Source organism: Rattus norvegicus, chromosome 1 (assembly GCF_021556685.1).
Source record: "Rattus norvegicus strain SHRSP/BbbUtx chromosome 1, alternate assembly SHRSP_T2T, whole genome shotgun sequence".
NCBI lineage: Eukaryota > Metazoa > Chordata > Mammalia > Rodentia > Muridae > Rattus > Rattus norvegicus.
Window position 1 is genome coordinate 138,380,266 of NC_141534.1, and position 19,789 is coordinate 138,400,054.

General features: G+C 39.9%; 1 protein-coding gene across 3 annotated transcripts in view; it reads right to left on the reverse strand.

The window, feature by feature from the left end:
- The window catches only part of Mctp2 (multiple C2 and transmembrane domain containing 2), a 232,795-nt gene that overhangs the window by 35,798 nt on the left and 177,208 nt on the right, over nt 1–19,789 (reverse strand). For all 3 annotated transcript variants that reach the window (XM_087557430.1, XM_087557433.1, NM_001191625.2), the window contains 2 exon segments: nt 14,548–14,670; nt 11,401–11,442 (listed from right to left, as the gene is read on the reverse strand). In XM_087557430.1, the coding sequence (XP_087413556.1) occupies nt 11,401–11,442; nt 14,548–14,670 (165 nt within the window).

A 19,789-nucleotide genomic window follows, 5' to 3' on the forward strand; every position in this document is an offset into this window, starting at 1 on the left:
TCTTCCTTATGATTATAAACCCGCAAAAGGATAGAGGCTTAAGTAGACTCCTCATGACCGGAGGTCTACTGGATGTGCGAGTACCTGTTATCGATAGCACAGGGGAGAAACAAGATTTCAAATCCAGAATCCAATCTCACAAGGGTCCTTTTGGTTACGTGTGTGCATGTGGCATGTATGTTTGTGTGAATGTCCGTACATGTGCACATGTGGGGTATGCGGAAGTGGATGCCAGACGTTGATGCCATTGTCTTGATCCTTTATGAATTAGGCAGAGTTTCTTAGTTGAGCGAGGGGCTTGGTGCTTTGCTCTGGGGATCCAGTTTCTACCTCCCATGGGCTCGTATTATACTTGGGCCACTCTGCCTTCCTGCTGTTGATGTGGGTGCTGGGAATATAAATTTAGATCCTCATGCTTGAGTTAACCAGTCATTTTAACCACTTTTATCCATCGCTCCAGCTTATCCAGTCCTGCTTTGATTTGTTTCATACACTATAATAATGAGTATCAGTAAGGGGGAAGAAAAAAGAACAAGTTTTAATTCTCGGCTGGTAGAAGCCGAGGAAGACAATGACCCCATAGGAGGACCAGCAGTCTCAACTAACCTGAACCCCTGAGATCTCTCAGATACTGAGGCACCAACCAGGCAGCATACATGAGCTAGTCAGAGGCACCTGACACATATATAGCAGAACACTGCCTGGTCTGGCCTCAGTGGGAGAAGCTCCTAATCCATGAAAGACTTGATGCCCCAGGGAGTGGGGAGGCCTGGCAGGGGCGGGGGGTGGGCATCCTCTTGGAGATGGGGTAGGGAGAGGAATGGGATGATGAACTGTGTGTGGGAGGGGGACCAGAAGGGGAGAAACAGGTGGACTTTAAAAGAATAAAAGTAATTTTTAAAAAGTGTTTATCATGTATAGATGAATGCAAGATCACTGTTTTAAATTGGACATTTGTTTAGAGGGCATTAGAAGGTCAAGTCTTTGGCTGAGTTTTATAGAGAGTTGAATTAAGGATCAATAATGTGCCTGTGGCATAACATAGCTGTTCATTCTATTAAAGTGAAAAAAATCACAGAGAATACATCAGGTGAGCTTGCCTTCCTTAAGGCCCTGTTGGCTACCTCACGTCTCCAGTGAACAGAGCTCTGTAGGTGCAATGGTGGAGCTTTGAGCCTCTGGGAGAGAATTAACACCGTCAAATGAATTTACAACTGAGAATTAATTATATAATCAGTACATTATTTTACATCTTTCCAGTTTGTTCTGGTTTAGAAAAGCACTCATTTCTCTATTAATTATCTAAGCAAAATCAGGGAGATATGCCTAAAAATTGACCCTGACAGGAAAAAAAAAACTTTTGACATGCTTAAAATTTGAGTGGTGTTTGTTAAAGAATGCTCACAAGTCCCCAAAGGGTCAAGACAAAATTTTTATCTCAAGATTATCTTCCAGTAATGTCAGCCACCAAGATGAAAGATGCAGCACTGGGGCTTTAGCCAGAGGAAATGCACTGTCTGTTTTAATTCATTGAATGTGAGAGAATTTGTAATTTGAAAACCTGAATGATCAACATTAGAAATTGATTGAGTAGCATGTAGTATGGAAAAAAACCCCTGAATATCTGTGCTAACGAAGGGGTTCTAATCAGTATTTCTGCTACATGTTATTAAAATGTATTCCCTAAGGACCCTAGCTTCAACAACTAGGAACCCACTTCAGGGTTTAGCCCATGACACATGTTCAGGTGCACAGAGTCAATATTATGTGGCATACTATTAAATTGGGGGTGGGGCATTAGAAGGCCATGGGCAAGCTTGCCCAGAGTACATATCTGTGAAAACCAAAATGAACCCTGTCCCAAACACAGTAGAAGGCAAGAACCAACAGCCAAGGTTGTTCCCCAATGTTTATAAATGTATTGTGGCATGTATATGCATCTAGAGGCCCACTCATAGCCATGCATGCACAAAGATAGTGTCAGGTTTATTTATTTTTTATTTTATATGTGTATCTGTGTAGAACAGTAAAAGAGGGCATCAGAATCCTTGACATTGCAGTCCCATGACAGCCTTTGCAAGCTGTCATGGGAATGCTGGGAACTGATCCCAGCAAATCCTCTGAAAGAGTGACTGATGCTCTTAAACACTGAGTCATGTCTCCAGCTGCAAAGACTATTTTTTTTTTAATAAATGGGAAAGGCAACGTGTGCTCTTTCTGGAGAGTACTTCTATCTCAAGTAGATCTTTCACTTTGAGACATGAATACAAAACTGTTTGGAATCAATACCTGATCCCAACAGCTTTACCCTGCTGTAACCATCTGATCCCGACGAAGAGCTATGCCCTCCTGTTTGTCAACATGTGCTTTTGCTTTGAAACAGAAGTCTTGTCTGGTATCAAAGAAAGGATGGAAAAGGGAAAGATCACAACCCCTAACATCCTGAGGAAGATACTGGAAACACACAAAGGAAAGGAAGCAGCCATCCTTAATCTTTAGGACTCAAATGCTGGGTGGAGTGATTCCCTGGGCCAGCTGACAAATGGATGCTGCCGTGGCAACTCATGGCTCTTGTACCTGGAGCTACTGGCGGTAGGCGCACGAAGAGTGTTGGTTTCGGCTTTGTTGTGTGCATCCTTTACCTTCCTCCTAGGTAGGAAAGGGAAGAGACTAATGGGTAAGATTTTTATCTGATTAACAGAAGTAAAAGGTAGGACTGGGGATATGATTCCCTAAAGTACCTGTCTCCTTCCCATGAGGATGTTGGTTTGGGTCCCAGAATGAACATAAAGAGTCGGGAATGTCAGCACTCATCTGAGAAGGAGTTAGTGGGGTCAGAGAGGCAAGATAGATTCTTGAAGCTCATTGGCTGGCCCGCTTGGCTGAAACGATGAACCTCAGGTTCAGTAAGAAACCTTGTCTCATAAAATAGGAGATGGGGAGTGGGTAGATAAGGTATCTGACCCCTGACCTCCGCACTCATGCAAACACAATAAGATGCTTATAACAGACATATCCATACATTTCAAAAGCTAAAGGTAATTCTCATACACTGAAATAACTCAAACAAACATTAGCTCCTATAAACTGTCCTGATCCCCTAAGCATTTCCTCCAACAGCCTCAACAACTTCCCAACCTGATGCCAGGGTGATTCGTCTAGTGCTGTAGTTTTCTTGGGAGCACCTCTGTGACCATGACTTTTATATTACAGGGAACCTGCTACAGAGAAAGGCATCAACAAATGTTGCTCTTGCTTCAGCACGGAATAAATGAATGAATAAACAAATGAATAAAGAGTGACATGCTCATAGAAGCAGAGGAAGGGGCGATAGGATAGGGGGTTTCTGGAGGGGAAACCAGGAAAGGGAAAAACATTTGAAATGTAAACAAAGAAAATATCCTATAAAAGAAAATTAAAACAAAAGAAAAGAGTCCAATTTTGTGTGGAGAAATGGTTATCAAGATAAAATAAAACAACATGAAATTCAAAAGGAAAATGGTTACAAAAACCATGTATGCTACCGAAGACACAAGGAACTCCTTCTGTACTGTTTACCACTCTCCTAACAATTTCTTATTATAAGACTTTGTTTTTTTACCACTTCCATAATAAAACAGAGATATTTAAAACAACAATAACAAAATAAAAACAAAACAATGACAACAACAAAAAGATTTAGTTTGGAGGATCTGGATTTGAGTCCCACTATGAATCTGGCAGAGAAATCTCAGAAGGGTTCATTTCTCTTCAATGAGATATGTTAACTAAAGCATGGGGACATTTTGAGTGCTGAATGAGTTAAAGGACACGAAAGGCTGCAGTGCTTAAACATTATAAAGTCACTAATGGTTTCATGAGTTTGAGTATTTAAATGTCTTACTATCTTGTTTTAAATCAATACTGCCATAGTCATTTCTTCATACATTACTTTATGGGTTGGAAAAATGTGATAACTCTATGTCCCACCATTTTCTTCACAAACTGTCAAGTTATAAATTATGTAAATTGTATCTTGTAAACTTTCTGGATAATTGGGAAAATATGGTGGGATGGGCCACATTGAAGCAGTCATTTTCATTGGGAAACACAAGAGTAACCATTACTGTCATTAAGGAAATAAAAAGAGTACTTGGTGATCATCTCTTCAAGTCCTGATGGTTAGTTTCAAATTTAAGGCAACACAGGCAGCTTCAAACTATTAAGAACAGTAAATGAAACTACAACTATTGAACGGAGAAATGACTTTTGGGGGATAGAAGAAGGAAAGTCAGAAGAACGAGAGAAATAGGAGGGGAGGAGAGAGTTCCATAATGCATAGTTTACTGGTGTGACATTGTGAAAGAACAAAATTTTCTAGTAAGAAAAATGGTCCATGGATAACCAGGATACAGTGTCCAGTCTATTCTCCCTTGGCTTTATGGAATAATTGTAGACATGGGAAAGTAATCAGCTTGATGTCGTACTAACTACTGAAGAAACAGAACACTGGACTCTGTGCTTTTAAACAGTTAATGCTACTTAATAACTAACGACATAGAAGACACATGGAATTTACAGCCGGGTGTGTCTTGCTTCACATTGTTTGAAAGCACATACCAAGAACAACACATTCCAGTGGATGTTTTAAAACATCTTCAAGTACCAGGGACACTCTGCTCAGTATCCTGGCAGGCGAGGTACCTGAATAATATCCCAGGACCAAGTTAAGAACATCTTTGGATTCCTTCTGAAGGAAATCAAGTCTCATCCCTTTGAAGAATGGAGACTGGGTTTTCAGAAAGGAAATGTCCATGAGATAAATATGTCAAAGAAGTCTAGGAACTCAGGAGTTCGCCCTCTTGTGACTCACAGCATACATCCACTGGTCTTAAGAATTGACTGCAACCCATTCTCCTACTAAAATCTTGAAAGTTATACAGTGTGGTAGAAACCTAGCAGTAAAAGGACCACATCAATAAAAAAAAGAAAGAAAGAAAACACATCAATAAAATTATCAAAGCTTAAATCAGAATGACCATTTACTATAGTACCCTGGAAGTTTTGATGATTGGGTTCTCTGCACTACATTCTGCATATAGGTTTGTGCTTGTTCAGAAACTGTGTGCACATACATGCACACTTGACTGCATACCTAAAGTTAACCATTCAAAGAAGCTTCCTGGAATTTTTCTTTTCTTAATAATACCATACTTTGTCATTATTACTGGTACTGTCTTCTAGAATTATCAAAAATCACTGATTGATCTACACAGTGTGTATCTGTCTTTCTGTCTTTGTCTTTCTGTCTGTCTCTGTTTCTGTCTGCATATGTATCTGTGTTGCTATGTTTTTGTCTGTCTGTGTGTGTGCATGTATTTGTCTGTAGGAATGTTTTTGTCTATGTGTGCCTCTGTGTGCATATGTATGTTTGTGTGCATGCATCTCTGTGTGTTTGTGTGTAAGCATCTCTCTGTGTTTGTGTGCATGCATGTCTCTGTGTGTTTGTGTGCATGCATCTCTCTGTATGTTTGTGTGCATGTATCTCTGTGTGTTTGTGTGCATGCATCTCTCTGTGTGTTTGTGTGTAAGCATCTCTCTGTGTTTGTGTGCATGCATCCCTCTGTGTGTTTGTGTGCATGCATCTCTCTGTATGTTTGTGTGCATGTATCTCTGTGTGTTTGTGTGCATGCATCTCTCTGTGTGTTTGTGTGCATGCATCTCTCTGTGTGTTTGTGTGCATGCATCTCTCTGTGTGTTTGTGTGCATGCATCTCTCTGTGTGTTTGTGTGCATGCATCTCCCTGTGTGTTTGTGTGCTTGCTGCTGTTGTTATTTTTACTTTCTTAAGAAGACATGTGCACAAAAAAAATGAGCAAAACTCCTCTCTCTGATTAACTGACAAACAGACAATCTGTGGTCAATAATATTCTTTAGTTTAAGGGAAGAGACAACAGGATTAACTCTGGTAGCTCTGGGTCCCACATCGAATGGACATTGCAGGTTAACTCTAAAAAAACCTCCCAAATTCACGGCATGCATGCAGGTGAGGATGGGACGTCGGTTGAAATGATGACAGTGATAACATGCTAATTACTTAAAGAGTTATTTTCTAATGTGTATGTATGTGTCTGAGTGTATGTCTGTACGTCACCTACATGCAGCTGCATACAGAGACCAGGAGAGGGTAATAGATTCCCCCTGGAATGAGATTTATATACAGTTGTTTGCCACCTGATGTGGGTGCAGGCAACAGAATCTATGTTCCCCACAAGAGCAGTGAGTGCTCTTAACCATGGACAGCCCCTGAAGTCTCAGAAGGCTGTTTTCTAGGCAGGAACTGTCCATGTCATGCCCGTTCATCTTTGCTTATTACATAATCTTCCTCAATGAATACTTAGACATTTCTTGTTTAAACATATCCATTTTCTGGTTTTTATTCATAAATGATATAAATGGATGGATTTCTTTTCTCATTAACACTGACAGGTATCCATGCCACCATCAATGACCCTGAAAGAAGAAGCCATTCAAGTCTCCTGACATCTAGTTATACAAAAACTAACCTATACTGTGAATATCAGAGCAGGCTTTTTTTTCTGGTAGCAAGAAGCAAATTTTTTTTAATTTTATTACATACTGGAATATTCTATGTAAGTAACCATTGGACTGGAAAAAGAAAAAAACTCTCTGGAAAAGTATTTATACTTTTAACAATGAAAACAAGATATTATTGTCTAATGTGACCTTTCATAAATATGGGTTACAGCATTTTACACAATCATTTCTTGGTTCATGCTTCAATTACTGACCTTTACTGTAGAAAATTAATGCAATTTTCATTGTAGTCCATCCGTACAAATAAGGTCCACATGCAGGATTCCACATAGGAAATTTAATAAAAATAGAAAATGCTAACTGATTGTTGTCGGCTGAACTCAGCCATTATCTGTTTGTTCTGGGGTCCCTAGAAAACTATAGTTGCAACGAGCAATTTCTTCCATGCCCCGTCTTGTATAAGAAAGAAGGATTTTTCTTTCTTTGCAGTTTACTCTGTATACTTTGTTTCTTAAGAGCCAAAAAATATAGTTACCTGCAAGACATATGTGTATCACAAAAGAAAAGAAGGCAGAATTGTGACATCCAATCTGGTTTCTAACATAGATAAGTACAGTGTTCTGCTAAAAATGAGAAGGAGCCAGAGGTGACAGTGATGTCATTTTAGAATCATCTCTACCTCAGACAATAAAACTATGACAGATCCCAGACCATGCATGTCCTGGTCTATGAGTCAGAGAAAGGCAGAAGATGGGAGTACATTCTTCCCCTGAGAAGCTGGGCCAAGCAGCCTTTCATCCTCAATCATCTGTGATGGCTTTTGCTGGGCAGGGGAACTGGAGAGGAAGGTGTGGTACTGTCAGGATCGATGGGTGGCATGGAGTAGCTTCCCTCCCTTCTCCTTTTGAAGAGACTAGCTCTATATTTATCATTTATAAATGGCTCCTCTTGGCTCGGGTGTTTTACAGATCCCAGAAGCATGCTCTTTCGTGTCTAACACACAGCAGAAACCAGGGGACTCTGTGAAGAGGATCATTCAACAATCCCCTGTGGTAGGGAGTCACCCTGTCATTGCCTGGCCAAATATCAGACAAACACATTATGGTGCTGGGGTCCTGTCCAGAGAGAGAAAATGATGCATTGATACACACATGGGATATGCCCTCAAGAAGTCTTAGTGCTGAACATGAAGTTTAACAAACCTAGTTTTAGTTTAGAAAATTCCCAAGAGAAGAGTTGTGGCTAGTTTTATGACAACTTGACACAAGCAAGGCTCATTTAGGAAAAGGGAACTTCAGTTAGGAAAATGTTCTGAACACACTAGCCTGTGAACAAGATTATGGGACATTTTCTTGATCGATAATGGATGTGGGAGGGCCCATTTCACCAAGTGTGATTCTATCCCTGGGCTAGTAGTCTTAGGTGCTATAACACTATAGGATGAGCAAGCTATGAGGAATAAACCAGTAAGCAACATCCCCCCATGGCCTCTTTATCAGGCCCCTCCTCCATGATCCTGCCCTACTTGGTTCATGCCCTGATGTTTCTGAGTGATGTACCATGTTGTGAGAGAGAGAGAGAGAGAGAGCTGAAATAAACCAAACCCTTTCTTCCCCAAGTTGCTTTTCATCATGGTGTTTTATGGTAGCCATAGAAACCCTAAGGCAAGAAGCAAGAGTGACACGATATAGGCAGAGACTAAAAGTATGCCAGGCTCCCTAGCAACAGAAAGGTGTGTTTATCAGAAAGAACAAAGATAGCTTTCTTTTTCTCATTTTGGATTTTTCTTTAAAAAGTTATTTTAAAATACAAAACCAAGGAAACAAAATACAATGGTAATAACCAAACTGTGAAAACAATATACTGAAAAGCCTTCATAGAAAAGTCTCAGAACTGAATGTACACTAAAGTAGGTGAGGGCAGCCCCATTGCCAACCCTCTCTCCACAGGACAAGTTGAAAACACTTTTGTCTGGAGCTCCACACTAAGTCCTGCACCATTTCTGTGCAAGCCACTTTTAGATGCTTTTTGCAGTCTTCCTTGCCCAGAACTAGTTGAAATGCAGTATATACGGCTCCATCTCCAGAACGACTCTTGAGAGATCATGCTCTGGGATTGACTCTGGATTGCACTTTATTGCCTAATAGCCTGTTGGAGAACACATGAGAGCTGTTATCCTTATAGTGTAGCTGTGGCTACTTACAAGAGACACTTAAGACCAGGCCTGTTAACTGCTGACATTCGCTGACACAAGGAAGTCACCGGACCCTCACTTGAAGTTCGAGCCGTTCCTTCCCATGCCTCCTAGTCAGCTGTGTGTGAATCTGGTCTGGGTTCACACAGCCTCCATATCCTCTGGAGGTGTTAGAGCATACAGGTTGTGAAAGGTTAGCCTTGAGGTGGGTGTAGGGAGTTATTCGCCTGTGCAGCTTTGGGGAAGTTGTCCTTTATGTGTGAGAAAACGTTTTCAGTAGTGCAGCTGATTTTGGCTAACCCACGCTCCCACAAGTAGCTCCTCACCCATGTTCTACAATAATCCCCATAAACCGATTTGGGTCACAGATTTAATCATGGTGAGCCATGCTTTATCCCCCACCCTCAGCCGCTCCTTGGTGCTCTATCATGGGTGAGAATCCATTTTTTTTTTTACATCTGCCCAGTGAGAGTTCACAAAATACTTTGTTTTCTGTGTGAATGTTTGATAGAGTATTTCACTCTTTACCTCAGCCTGTTCTCAAACTCACAGCAATCCTCCTGCCTCAGCCTCACAACCCCCCGGGATTGCACTTACAAGCCACCACAAACTGGTTCATTCCCTCCTGTTGGAAGCTTTTTAAAAATGTGATATGCTAAAACTATTCTATCACAAGTGTCCCTGGGGGGTAAATGTGGTCCTATTTCATGGGTGGCATATTTAACAGATTTAGATAAAACAAAATCTGCCTCAATTTTAAGCTCTGTTTTAAAAAAAACTTTAAATTTTGCCTAGTGTGATATTGTGATATAATAAGAAATACATATTTTGCCTTGGGTCCTGGCTGTTGGCCAGAATTCTTAAAGTTCTTGAGCTTTGCTAAGCGATAAGAAAGTCAAGAGTGTTTTCTGTTATATTTGGGATCTGTCTTTAGTTTCTGAAACAGGTCCAGGTCTAGAGAGGTAGGAGGGGAACCTTTTGCTACACACAACAAGGCCCTTTCCTCCACATCCAAGTTTAAGTTCGGGTGGGGTCTTCAGAAAAATCCCCTGATTGGGGGAGCATCACACCCCAGAAACCAGGCATCTGATGGTAGGACTGAAATCTGCCAGTAACCACTCTCAAGTCCTGACTCTCCAACCATGGAGACAGAATCCTCTATCACCAACAGTCAATGACTTATCTAGTCAATCTTGTATTGATAGAGAAAAATCCATACACACACTACTAGAAGCACCAACCAATGTCAGAAGGTTTCTATGCATACAAATGTAAGGATCTCCTGGGCCTAGAAAAGTGTGGAAGCTCCTACCCTGTCCCATACTTGTCCTCCATGTCTTCTATTTGATTGCTCCCAAGTTGAATCATTTATCAAGAGCCAATAAAGGGAAGCAAGCATTCACCTTAGTTTTGTGAGCAGTTCTAGAAATTTGTTAAACTCCAGGGATAGGTTATGGGAACCCCAAAATACAGCTCATTGTCAGAAGTACAAGGTGGGAACCTAGCAAGTGACCTCAGACAGGTTTAAAATAACCACTTGAGAGTTTCTAGCAAAACAGCCATCCGTGTGCTGAGCTTGGTCTTCACCTAACGTTCAATGGTTTGATCATTCAGAAACCACTCAATTCAGTTAGTCAATAATTATGTAAAAAGATGCTTATATTAGCTATCACTTATATTATAGAAAGAGGCCATTTTTTGAAAACTATATTGTGCTTTATTCTATTGTATCTTTAGTAATGATCACCTTCAGACAACAGAGAAGATTCACTCTGTAACACACTCATTTGCTTCAAATGGGCAAAACCATCTGCTCCCCTCAATTAACTGCAAGGCTCTGGTGTCACAGAACCAACCTCTGTATTAATGTCTGTTCCACAGGCATTCCTATTGCACACTTGCTCTGCAGTTCTTCCTTTCTGCCCTCTCTTCTCCCACAAGCCTCCTCCATTCCACCACCATGGCCCCCCACACACCCAGGTTTTAAGGGACTGGAAGTCCATCAAGCTCAAAACCTCTCATTCGGTACTTCACTTTTTTTTTTCCATTTTGTTCCAGAAGGTTTGCCTGGAAGTGTAATGACAACAGAAGCAGCAGATTTGAGAGATTGTCCCAGGAGAACAAAAAGGACAGATGTACACAGACATATAGCAGAGAACGCTGCCAGCAACAGCTGGGGAAGTGACAGGCTCCAAAGTGGGTGACCACCCCACGGAGGGGATGTGAACCTAAAGGAGCAGCCATTTCCCTTGATTTGCTCTTGATTTTTCTTTTCAGCGACAGGAAAAGGAGCATCTTGGTTTGTGTCCTGGCTCTTAGAAAAGTTCAGGGATTTGCTTCTGTTTTACCCTCTTTGATTCTCCTTTTGTAACAGACTTAGAAAAGGCTAAATACCTCCATATCCACCAGAACAACGACACATATATTCATTCTCATTGAAAATAACCACAGTGAGATATGAAGGGTAGCTACTACTGCTATCCTATACATCAGAGAAGAGGTAGATATTATTAACCTTGTTTTAAATAATCAAGAGGTTGATTCTTTTTAAATCATAATATTTCTATAATATTACATACGGTCAAAAAGTCAAAAGAGACACAACCTGCAAAAACACAGCGTGGCCCACATTAGTTCTTATTAAGGATCTGACATTAATACACCACTTACCTTCTCTTCCTCTTTCTCTTCCTCCTCTATGTCTGTGCTATCCTGAAAGGAAACCCCATAATTTGTTAATTAAGTTTAACCATCAATGGGGATTACCTAATGAAAATAAAACATGCATTTTAAAGTTTTCTTATAGAGCTGGAAACTCATTATATCCTCTTGTAAAAAGTCACACTTTAAAAGTTCAGAGACACTGCGGCAAGGTTATAAACAATATGTATCATCCACTATCCACTTGAAAGCATTAGGTATAAAAAAATCTATTATGCAAGTGTCCTTTGACAGTATCCACCTTCGAAATGAATAGCCAAATTATCCTTCCTGCAAACAGGTTTGTTCTTGTCTGGCTGACAAACCAATTGCTATGTTAAATCTGAAAATACTTACAAGGACCATTCTTTTCCCTTTCAGCCATTACTGAAACAGTCTACAATAGAAAATGTATTTGTCTAGATATAATCCCCCTTAAGAATGGCCCAGATTTGGGGCTCTGTACATAGCTATGAAAAAACACAAAGTGTATAGATCTGAGTGTTTATATTTACATGTCTTTTTAAAATGGTTGTTATGAGAGATTTACTCATTGGGCGAGATGCTCCTGGTGGCTGGGAGGAGACACCAATTGCACCATATATATATACATATATGTATATATATGTATATATGTATGTGTGTGTGTGTGTGTGTGTGTGTGTTTAAATTATATTTTAAACTTACTTTCAATTTGGGTCCCCCAATAAAAATTGCTGCTGCTTCAAAAAAAAAAAAAGAACTGTACAGGAACAGAGAAGGGAAGCAAACCAAAGACTCTTAGATTGTGCTATTCACTAACAGGACTGAGACTTTAGGGCAGGGCTGGACTGTAGGCGTGTCGTCCTGGGTTAATTTAGAGCAGTTCAGATGTCCTTTCTGCATGGTAGAAATACTTTACATCATGCAACTGCAATGTCCCAAAGTGAACAATAGTTACTGTAAGGCCGATGCCTTTACTCTCAGTACTGCGGAGACAGAGGTAGGGATCTCTGTGAATTTAAGAGTGGACTCTACACAGCCAGCACCAAGACACTCAGGGATATAAAGTGAAACCATTTGCAAAACAAACAAACAAACAAACAACAACAAAAAATAAACCATACCCCAGTACCACTAGCAGCACCACCACCACCACACCACCACCACAAAAACAAAAAACAAAACAAAACAAAAAACAACAAAAAAAAAAAAAACCAGAGATTGCTTCAACTTGAAGACTTACTTTTCTGCTTAATCTTGTGAAGATCAGACTTCCTATTTACTATAGTTCTAACAGTTTTAAGCAATTCTCTGTTTTATAACTATTAAAAGAAGTGACCAGAGTACTCTACACTATTCCACTAAACCTCTGAGCAGTCATGAAGTAACTTCTCTCAGGCTGGAGTTCCCTTACCTCTGATGAGCCTCACTAACTTCAGCTGTCAGTCTGTAAGGCACTCACTGACTGTACAGGAGATTAGCTTACCCGCCATTAGCAACATTCATGCCTCATAAAAGCCAATAGATAGATAGGAACACAGTGAAGAAAGGTTGGTGGTGTGCGGTGAAGTGAGGGTTAAACATATTACATCTGGGAAAGTTAGACATCATCATCTTGAGACACCATCTCTGCAGTTTGTCCCTCTGACTTTGGGCCATCACTCTGTGGCTCTAAGCCTTCACTACACTATCCTCGACAAAATGAAAATTAAAGTTCTTGCCTCATTTGTCTTAACTAAGTTAAGCAGTGGATTTGAATATGCTTCTTAAATCGAAAGGTATTTATGAACATCTGTACTCATATATGTATACACACCAATCCATACAAAAGAATCTCATACACAAGGGAGCAAAACAAAATGTGGCTAAACATTGTACCAATGTGGGCTGACAATATTTACTATTACAGATTTGTCCTTACTAGAATTTATATTCATATAAAATCTAGTCTATAAATGCACACAAACTCTAAATCTATTTTTGCTTAGTCAGTTCTCCTATCTCATTGATATGTGTCCACGAGTACGCCGTTAGGTAATCAAAATCAAGTACAAGAGAACTTTGGAATTTCTTCAGGCTCTACCTTATGCTCAATTTTTCTTCCTTTCCTCCATCCTAAGTGAAGCCAGAAATGTCCCTAAACACCTATTCTTTTAACCTTGATTTAAAATATGATAATAAGAAAACATACATGACAAATAGCTTGCATTTGAATTAAGGAAAAACTCATGTGTATATGATGGTTTCAGAAAGAAATTTAGCAGGCCCAGAAATTTTAGAACTTTGATTTTATTATTTATAAGTACACTGTAGCTGTCTTCAGACACACCAGAAGAGGGCATCAGATCTCATTACAGATGGCTGTGAGCCACCATGTGGTTGCTGGGAATTGAACTTGGGAACTCTGGAAGAGCAGTCAGTGCTCTTAACCACTGAGCCATCTGTTTCTTCAATCAGAAATGGGAAAGTGGAATCCAAAAGCAACTTACCAAACTTAAGCCCCTGTTCACTTAAAAGAAAAATACACCCTGAGCTGGGATGGATGAAGGGGGTTAGGAGGGTTAGAGAAATAGACACTGAGGGATTTCCTTCAGAAGGGACATATATCTTTTCACATAAAGGGACGTTAATGGCTACTAGGAAACATCATGGGCTGTAGGAATAGAGGGTGGGGCTATTCTCACCCACTTCCTGAGCATCCTGAAAGTTGGTAATCCCCAGCCTTAAGGTGAAGAACAGCTTAACCCAGTTTTCTAGAGACTTTTACAGTATGTTAGATGGGCCCAAGGAAACCTCAAAGATTTTCCTCTAGGGTTTAGGGTAATTTCCAGGAAGCCTATCAGAAACCAGACAGGTGCACAGATTTCTAGGGAGGAAATACCCAGGGGGGTCAATATCCAGAGGGTTCCTAGCTTACTGAGAACATGAACTAAAATGTGGGAATATAAGATATCATAGAAAGGAAGCTCCAGAATGTGCGATAAAACACATGCTCTGCAAACTCTGATTTGTATCTCATGCTTCATGATTCCAACGGTGGGCTTGAGCAAGGTTTATTTAGTCATGGTACTAATGTACTGCTGCTGTTCTAGTCCTCACCAGGACATTGGAGGAACTCTGTGGACCTTTGCTTACCTGGCTGTCCTGGGTGCTGCTGGCTTTCCCTTTCATGGGTCTAAGGAAGTTGTACAGAAAGAGTAGCAACATTGCCAGAGGGATCATGTAGAGTTCAAAATTCCAGACGGTGACCAAAAACACCTACCAGGAAGACAAATAAAGACTCCATGACTATTGGCTAAAACAGAGGATGGGAAGTTTACATGGCTAATTCATTGGCATAAAAAGAATAAATTTAGGGATAACTCAAAAGGGGTGAAGGCATAAATAGGTATAGCTACCACGGACAACAGTGTGGCAGTTCCTAAGAAAACCTCAAAATACACCAACTATACGACCAAACTATATCGTTACTGGCATATACCCAAATGACTACATTTCCAATTACAGAGACACATGCTCAACCATGTTCATAGCTGCTCTATTCACTATAGCTGGGACATGAAAATAACCTAGATGTCCCTCAACTGATGGAAAAATAATAAAAACATGCTGCCTATACAGAGTGGAATTCTATTCGGCTCTAAAGAAAGGTGAAACGCACAGGGAAAGGAATAGAAACAGAAAAGGCACCAAGTAACCAAGGCAGACCCAGAAAGTCAAAAGTTGCTTGTTTTCTTTCATGTGGTTGGTGTTTTTAACTCAGGCAACAGTACACCAAGTGTTATACCATAGTGGCTCAAATATTAAAGGAGTAACCAACCTCCTTCCGGTTGGATTTAAAAATCCCCTCCACAGCAGGAAATGCTTATTTAGTGGTATAAATCTAGGCAAGCATCCATTCTTGGAGAGACCACGTGCTTCAGGGATAAGCCTATTGCTATATTCTACTAAATGCACAACTCTCAAACTTCCCCCTCAATTCAGACCTTGGCCATAGATTAGTGGAGCTGTCAGACCTCATCAGTGATGTTTCTTTGATCAGGCGACATTGGTTAATGCAGAAACTAACAATGGCGGAGAATAGGGGTCATGGGAGTACTCAGACACAATAGAACATCTACATCACCATCTCTTTCCCCAAAGCTCAGGGACCATTGCAGAAAAGGTGGAAAGACTATAGGAGCCAGAGGTCAGAGAGAACTGGAGCAAAACAGTATTTTCTGGCTATGACAGGATTGCCACACTGGTGAAGCAGTCCCTAGTGAAGGAGAATCAGTGGCCTCTGAGGGAAGGAGACTCAGCTTTCTTTAAGGATTCTGGTTCCTGGTAGGTTGACTACACTCCAGTGCATGGACACACACTCCGAAGTGCAGCATAAACAGAACTCAGTTATGGCCAATTCCTGCCACGAGTAAAGACAGTTAGAACTATGGAGAACGGCTAACAAGATTTGAGACTACAGGTATTTACAATACATGTAAGCTTGCGGGAATCTGCCCTCTGAAAGATCCAGCAAGCATCTGAAAGAGTCAGGTGCACCCAAGCAATGGACAGAAGCTGCTGACACTGGTGGTTGAATTAGGGACAGGATGGAAGAAGGTAAGGAGGAGGGCAACCTTGTAGGAGGACCAGCATCTCAATTAACAAGGACCTCCAAGATCTCTCAGACACTGAAAGACCAACCAGGCAGCATACACCAGGTGATATGAGGCCCCCGACACACATACAACAGAGGACTGCCAGGTTTGGTTTCAGTCAGACAAGATGCACCTAACCCTCAAGAGACTGGAGCCCCCAGGGACTTTAGAGGTCTGATGGGGCAGGTGGGGCGGGTGGGGCCATCCTTATAGAGATAGGGGTGTGGGGAGGAATTATGGGATTGGGAACAGTCAGAGGGTGGACTGGGAAGGGAATAAAATCTGGAGTGTAAAAAAAAGATTAAAAAAAAGAATCATACATTGAGAAAGTTGTGAAATTGGAAGGCTCTTAGAAAATAATTAGGTAATACAGAGGTTATATAAGATACACATGCACATGGACCAATCAATCCCTCTTAATCTTGAGACATGCTGTGGAAAGGCAAATGAGAAATCAAGGCCCTAAGCTACAGCACTGCATAGGACACACACACACACACACACACACACAAGAAACAGTGGTGCTACCTCCAAGGACACAAAACACAAGAACCCAGGCAGGACTGCATTGGGAGGGCAACTGTTGTAATACTTGAAACACACTTTGACACATATTCTATGAGTTAGCCACAAGGTTGGTATTAGCTTCCAGCGTGTGGAAAAACTCAAAGTAGAATATTACATCATAAGTATAAAAACTTCCTATGCAAAAGTAGTAAGTTTTAGAGCTGAAGACCTTTTCTTTCCTAAAATTTAAAGACATATAACTATTATATATTGCTCGATTCTTTTATTTTTGTTTGCTGTGCATACTAAATAATTTAACCATAAAACATTTTAAAAATCTCATTATAATTTGCAAGAAAAACTCTAAGTTGAATATATTATTTTTTCTATTTTTTTAACTTTTTTAATTGTTATATTTATTTACATTCCAATTGTCACCCCTCTTCCAAGTACCCCCTTCCAAGAGTTCTCACCCCACCCTAACCCCTTTTTGCCTCTAGAGGGTATTCTCCCACCCAACCCTGTCATACATACACCCACCCCAACCTCACCCCCAGAATTTACTAATTTTAATCATTAGAAAACTGTTGTTTTTTTGTTGCTGCTTAAAAATAATATTTTATTTATTTTTTTCTGAGGTTCTAAAGTGTATTCACCTGAACTATGTATAAGAAATCTCTTCTGTTTCTTTGTGTTTGTAACTTAGCTTTTCTTGTTTAATTTTATTGCTCCTACAAAACTGCTCCTACAAAAAGATATTGGGAGAGATATTATTGTCTAATTGCAAATTTTAATGAAACTTGTTCTGGTTTTCTAATTTTCTACCATTAAGCATGATGGTGACTTTTAGTTTCCACTATATACATCATATCATAGTAAGAATATAGAGAAATACATTCACTTTTAATATGAGAAAATTCATTCAGATATTTACTTTATTACTGTTGATATCAAATGTTTTAAAAGTACTTCTTTGTATGCGCTTTAAATCTAATGAGACATTTTTAAAAAATAAGATTTCCATCCATTCTAATATGGTTTCTTTTATGAGTGTTATTTATTAAATCAGTAATGGATAGTAGCTGATTGGTTGGTTTTTATTTATTTGCTTTTCATTTGTTTTGCCATTTTCTGAAGGAGGATTTTCTTCTTCTCATCTTAATATATTATTAGGATATATTCACATAAACAAAGGATTGAATCAATCTTCTATTTCTTAGGAAAGCCCTTTCACTTCCTATAGAGTGCTGTATTGAATTCACTAACAACAACAAAAGCAGCTTCACATCGAATCCAGTGACATATATTGTTTGATTTTTCTGTTACTTTCTAACTTAGTGTCATTGTGACATCACATAAGCATTCTTCAACACTTTATGACATGTTATAGATGTTATAGATGTTTTAAAATGACAAAAATACATACACCCGCCTCACATGTTGAGAATTCCTCTTGTCATTCTTCTGTGACTATTTCGCTTTTTCAAAAATAAGACACTTTCGGTAGCTCTTTCCTCTGCTATATTCCATGCATCACCAAAGCAATTTTCTCTTAAAAATGGAAAGTCATTCTCAAATGAAGACTCTTTGGGTACAAATACACATGGAAGGACCAATGACTCCATCTGTATATGTAACAGAGGATGGCATCAATGGGAAGGGAGGTCCTCAGTCCTGTGAAGGCTTGTTTCCCCAGTATAGGGGAATGCTCGGGCATAAAGTCAGGAGTAGGAGTGGTGGGGGAAAGGAATGGATACAGAGAATGTGGTACATCTACACAATGTACTACACAGCTTACTACTCAGCTATCAAAAGCAATGACTTCACAAAATTCATAGGCAAATGGATGGAACTAGAAAATATTATCCTGAGTAAAGCAACCCAATCACAGAAAAACATACATGGTATGCACTCACTGATAAGAGGATATTAGCCCAAAAGCTGGAATTACCCAAGATAATCCACAGACCACATGAAGCTCAAAAAGAAGGATGACCAAAGTGTGGATGCTTCACTCCTTCTTAAAAGGGGGAACAAAAATATTCATAGGAGAGGATATGGAGGCAAGGCTTGGAGCAGAGACTGAAGAAACAACCATTCAGAGCCTGCTCCATATATATTTTTTTTCACCAAAACTAGATAAGATTGATGAAGCTAAGAAGTGTATGCTGACAGGAACCAGATATAGATGTCTCTTGAGAGACACAGCCAGAGTATATCAAATACAGAGGCGAATGCTAACAGCAAACCACTGAACTGAGAACGGGATCCCCATTGCAGGAATTAGAGAAAGGACTGGAAGAGCTGAAGGGGCTTGCAACTCCATAACAACAACAATGCCAACCAACCAGAGCTCCTAGGGACAAAACCACTACCCAAAGACTATACATGGACTGCCCCAGGGCTCCAACTGCATATGTTGCAGAGGATGACCTTGTTGGATACCAATGAAAGGAGGGAAGTCCTTGGTCCTGCCAAGGTTGGACCCCCAGTGAAGGGGAATGTCGTGGGGAGGGGTAGGAAGCAGGGAGAATGGAGAAGGGAACACCCTTATAGAAGCAGTGGAGGGGGAGGGGGATAGGGAGCGTATGTCTGGGTAAACCAGGAAAGGGAACAACATTTGAAATGTAAAAAAGAAAGTACACAGATATCCAAGTATATGCTTAAAAATCTGTGAGTATGACAATATTTTATTCAATAAAATTTTTACGTTCTTACATTCATTTTACCTATTATAGTTCCCCATTCCGATGACTGTTTTCAATGTATGTGTTACATAATTAGTTTATCTACGCAAACTTGGATTAAAATTATGGAGTGCAGCTTTTTTTTTAAAGGATGGTCATACATGTAACCTCAGTGTTTGTGCCTTCAACATTTAATGTTCTAATGCAGGAATCTTCTTTTACCTTGAAATCAGAAGTCTATTTTTCTTTTCAATGACAGTTGCAGGTATATGATCTTTATTATTTTGATTTTTTTATAGTTAGAAACAAGTAGCCAATTAAAATGTTTCTCTATAGTCACTTTTAGCAACTAAATTTACATACCAATCGACACCTTTTATTTCTTCATTGTTACTTCCATGTCATACATGCTGATGATATTTCATCAGCCACTTGAGCAGGAAATAGTTGTAAGAAAATTATTCCTTAAAATAAAATGTTAGAACATGTGACTATAGGTGAGTGTTTGCAAATCTCTGTGTGTAGGGCATGACTTCATACAGATCA